The 5000-nt window shown below is 39.0% G+C and overlaps 1 protein-coding gene across 1 annotated transcript in view; it reads right to left on the minus strand.

Annotated features, from left to right (window-relative positions):
• Positions 1-5000, minus strand: part of LOC138029810 (vascular cell adhesion protein 1-like) — a 44936-nt gene that overhangs the window by 24835 nt on the left and 15101 nt on the right. Inside the window, exon 2 of the mRNA XM_068877632.1 lies at positions 1350-1607. Within this exon, the coding sequence (XP_068733733.1) occupies positions 1350-1607 (258 nt within the window). The remainder of the gene's footprint in view (positions 1-1349; positions 1608-5000) is intronic.

A 5000-nucleotide genomic window follows, 5' to 3' on the forward strand; every position in this document is an offset into this window, starting at 1 on the left:
CAAAAGGTGAAATTGTTCTGGGCTTTGTAGTCGAAAGCCGAAACTGTTGTTTCACGTTTTCAACTTTTTATTTTGGTGAAAGTTTGGTTTGCTTATTCTTGTTTTTCAAGGTTGACTTCTTCTAATGTAAAGTTTTGCCGAATATCAGCGATGAATAGCATTTGGTAGTTGAGAAATAAACTCCGTGGTTAATTTTTAATCAGGGATTACGTTAATCGGCTTTTGAAGAACTGGGCCCTGGGTACCACCATAGTTCCACTTCCTCCTGTCAGTTGGGAATCTTAAAGATTTGTTGATTAATTGCTTCATTAGTCGTGAAAAGCCCAGGAGAGAAGAGTTCTGTAGCTGTCAATGATTTTTTTTTGCCATACATACGGGGAAATAGAAGTTTTAGTAGGCATCAAAACCTGAGGATTAGGCGGAGAATGGATAACAGGCAGGGGAGTTTGGACCTCTTAGAATGCATTTCCTGCATTCTGGAGCACGACTTAGGGTATTTGAATAGAAGACTAATATCATTAAATTTTGCCTTTTTTTTAATTCAGAGAGAGTACATGAATGCTATAATTTTTTTTTTGGAAAAATTCAGCCCCTTTAAGGCTCCTTTGCATGTAATGCAATGTATTTCATTTGTCGTGATTGAAAATGTATTAGTTAACAAATCAGGCAGCTTACACGAAGTACTGGGCTGCTGGACCGCTGCTTCAAAAACGTGTGTGCTCGGTGTTCGAATGAACAGGAAAACACAGGGAGTCGGAATGGCATAGTGGTTTTCAACCGCGCCTCCCACCTCTGCGACCTAGGTTCAACCCTGGCCTGGAGGTCGTACGTGGGCTGAGTTTCAGTCGATCTCAATCTGACCATGAGGGTTTTTCTCTGGGTACTCCGGTTTTCCTCCCTCCTCATAATCGACTCTAGATTAATAACATCCGGGCGGATACCCTCGCATAGGGATAACCTCTGGTATCTCTCCCTTTCATTGCATTGAATAAATTCAGTTGGTATTACTATTAAAACAGAAATCGACGCCGAAATTACTCCGAATGCAAGCTTCTTGTGTTATGTGCAAATGTTTCTCATATTATTCGTAAAATTTGGGGTTTTTTCCAAGAAAAAGTAGGCGGTGAGCTAACGTGCAATAGCTGACGAGTTTCGCCGGCCACCGGCTCTTATTGAAAACGCTGACTTGTACAGTGTACAGTATATTACAGTATTATGAAATGTATAGTGTTCAGTAATAATGCATAAATAAATAAATAAATAAATAAATAAATAAATAAGTGCTTATCATACTCACTATAATACTTTTGCAAAAAAAAACAATGTAATTATAGAATAAAGGAACTTACAGTTCACAGTAACATTCACTTGCTTCTCTGTAATTCCTGCAGAGTTATTAGCTCTGCATGTATATATGCCTTCATCTGATCTTTTGATATCACTGAAACTGAGATAAGCTGTTCCGGATCCCGAACTCACAACTCTGCCATCATGGCCCCACTGCACACCTGGTTCCACTTTTCCTATTCCTGTGCAACTGATATTAACATGGCTTCCCTCTATGAAGCTTTTACCAGCCTCTCTTGGGTAGGTGATGTTTGGTTTGTCTGTTGAATAAATTATAAAATGTAGTCAGTTACAACTAAATAATAATCTAGAATCCTTGAAACAACGCGTATGTTGAATTTTAATGATTGAAACTGCGGGTCGCTATTACCGCGGGAGTTGGTTTAGAGTCAAAATAGAGACTGCAATGGTTTCATATTGCGTTTTGGAATCCCAGCGCTTCGGTAACGGAGTGTTGTTATTGGTTGAGCTCGGGAGAAGCGATGACGTCAACTTTGATAAATGTCAATCAACTCTAAATTCACGTTAATTTGGAGGCCGTTTATGATGAGAATTTAAAACAAGAACAGGAGTCACATTCGCTCTTTTTGAAAAGCAAGATGTTTTAGCCATTCTGCCCACAGGTTTCATTAAAAGACTTATTAATCAAAGTTTCATTGTTGTGAAAAGTGTTATCGATGCTGCTGTACCAACCGCACAAATAGTATACAACGATTTACAGGTACTATTTTCCGATTTTATACCACTAAGATTTTAAACTATTTTAGGAGTAAAGCCTCCGATGCTACCTATTTTACGATTTCACCTTACACGTAACACGCTTTTGAAATTATTCTTCGATTCTAAGATTCATCCGATTCAATGATAGCCAAAATAATCAATCAACAGTTGGCTTTGTGAAAAGGATAGTTTGCCACTGTCGTTTCTGAATCACCAAAACCTAAAGTGGTACTACGACCAAAAAAACATTTTTTTTTCTTTGGATTCCAAAACTATGTTAACTAAACACTAACTGACCCAAGTGTTAAGTTCTGATTTTAAAAAGACACCTGTCTATTTAAACTGGAATTTTCTTATTTATTGGTCCGCCATTACTAACTTTAAAATCTTGAGAGAGCTGGGTCGAGGAGAAAATGACGTCAAAGACTCTCTAGTTTAAGAATGCAATGAGTGTGTACGGGGCCGAATTAATATGCAGCACGGGAGTTTCGGGCTTTCAGACTTTTAAACCCTTGTTGTGCATATGGAATATATTGCGTTTACACGCTGAAATTTTAAGCTAGTGAGTAAATGACGTCATTTTCTCTAGATCTAACCCTCTGAGGTCCAATCGGCCAGTTTTGAACGTGAGTAATGGCGGACCGTGAAATCCAAAACTTAAACTCAAAGCTCAAAATTTTGCAAGTTATGTGTTAAGCAAACACGCTTTCAAAATCTGAAGAAAAAAAGGAAATAATTTTTTGATCATAGTACCACTTTAAGGATTAAATATCAAGCATGCATTCCTTGCTTCCATCATCAGCTGCGGTAGGCTTGAAGGCTTTTGATTTCGAACTGTGAGGCTGATGGCAAATTACATTCGCCTGAATCTTCCTTCGGTGACATTGCTTCCTTTGTCCTGGGATCTTCTGTTGCTCTTTCACACAAGGACATGTAGTAAATCCAAGCCTCTCCCAAATGAAGTTCAGGGAAAGCCTTTCTTCTCCCTTCCTACGTGAGACGTTAAAAATACTATTCACGCTCAAGTATGTCTTCGCTTGTTGGCTTCTGAAGGCTCACCGGCTCTGATTTTCAATGGAAAATTGTCTTAAATAATTTTGAAGTAACTCTCAATAAATAAACGGGTAAAATCCGACATGGACGGCTTTTTATTTGTTGCTGTTCATTTGGCGTGGAATCACTTTACAGTGTAGCATGCTATTTTTGCGGGACTTTTATTTGTGGATAAAACCCCGCAAAATAAAAGTGCAACACGGTATTCAAGTTTTGTTGGCAAACGAACATAACATATAACTTATTAGCAAAAAAACGCTCATTGATTCCTGCGAGAATATTTTACAAATGGGCATGACAGGAACAATGATGAGGGCTGTCAGTCTGTTACTGGGGTTCCAAAACGAAATATGAAACCATTGTAGTCTCTATTTTCACTCTAAACCAATGCCCGTGGTATTAGCGACCCGCAGTTTCAGCCATTAAAGTTTAACGTACGCGTTCGTTTCAACGATTCTAGAGCAAAAGAGAGACTGCTCGCATATGGGACGCCAAGTGTAAAAATATTATTTATGTACTTGTTTCCTATATTTTGTTTTATTTATCAAATGTCACAAAAGTTGTCCTGTAATTTACAAATAACACATTGAAGTGCCTTTGTAATTTACAAATCGCAAGATTGCCAACTTTGCGATTTATAAATCGCAAGATTAAGAACTTTGCGATTTACAAATCGCAAGATTACAAACTTTGCGATTTATAAATCGCAAGGTTACCAGCTTTGCGATTTATAACTTTAATTTGCGATTTATAAATCACTCGCTCCATTTATAAATCACAGGTTGCGATTTAATATAGCCGCAAATTCATGAAATTCGTGCCTGTGGGCTCGTGGTCCAATGTTTTGATTTTTTGGTGCACGAAGGAGGATGATAAACGGTTGTTTAAATATTACCTCAGGAGTGAACCAGAGAGGCGAGGGTACAGAAAAGATTGCTAGACTTGTAAAGGCCCGTAACATCAACAACGAACTAACAGGAGTCACCAAGCAGAGATTGACTGATCAAGTACGCCAGATTAAGAACAAGACGTGGCTAGAGACTGTGGAGCAAGAGGAAATAACCATACGAGTAAGGCATGAACATCAGGAAATTCAGACTACAGAGCTCCATGCCACAGATACACCAGACCATGAACATCAGGAAACTCAAAGTACGGAGCCTTTTACCACAGATACACCAGACCATGCAACAGCATCTCATACCCAAGAAGAACACCAACGTGAAGAGGAACCTAACGTTTTCACCGCTGCAGAATTACAAACAGAGATCAGCCCAGAATTGGAGGCTCTTAGGGACAGGGTCCTAGAAATTATACAACTAGAACAGAGAATAGGATTACCATCACTGAAGTCGTGCGAAAGAACGAAGCTGAAAGCTGAAGTTGCAAAATCAATGAAGCCGTCAAAAGGATTCAGACGCACGACATTACTGAACTGAATTCTTTAATGTATGCAGATGCATATAACACTACAGAAAGAATGGGAATGATAAAAGGGAGGAAAGGGAGAAGAACTGAAGAGCCATTCTTGAAGAGAAGGATTAAGGAGAATATCGAAACTTGGCGAATAGACCGGAGCAAGATTGAGGAAGTCCGAAGAGGAAACATGAAACTGAAACAAAGAGAGAGGGAAAGGTTGAACAGAAATTATCATCTTGAGGAAAGGGGCACTTTGTATGTCTCATGCATGTGGAAAAAGAACATCAAAGCAGGTGGAGTCAAGTTCAAAAGATACGACGAGAGATGTCAACAGTTCAAACAGAACGACCTGTTTAGAACCAACCAGAAGCTGTTCTACAAAACACTAGATAGAAAGGAACGAAGAGAAACAATGTTACCTGATCCTACAGAAGCAACCTCCTTCTGGAGCAACATCTGGT

Source organism: Montipora capricornis, chromosome 13 (assembly GCF_036669925.1).
Source record: "Montipora capricornis isolate CH-2021 chromosome 13, ASM3666992v2, whole genome shotgun sequence".
In the NCBI taxonomy this organism is placed as follows: domain Eukaryota; kingdom Metazoa; phylum Cnidaria; class Anthozoa; order Scleractinia; family Acroporidae; genus Montipora; species Montipora capricornis.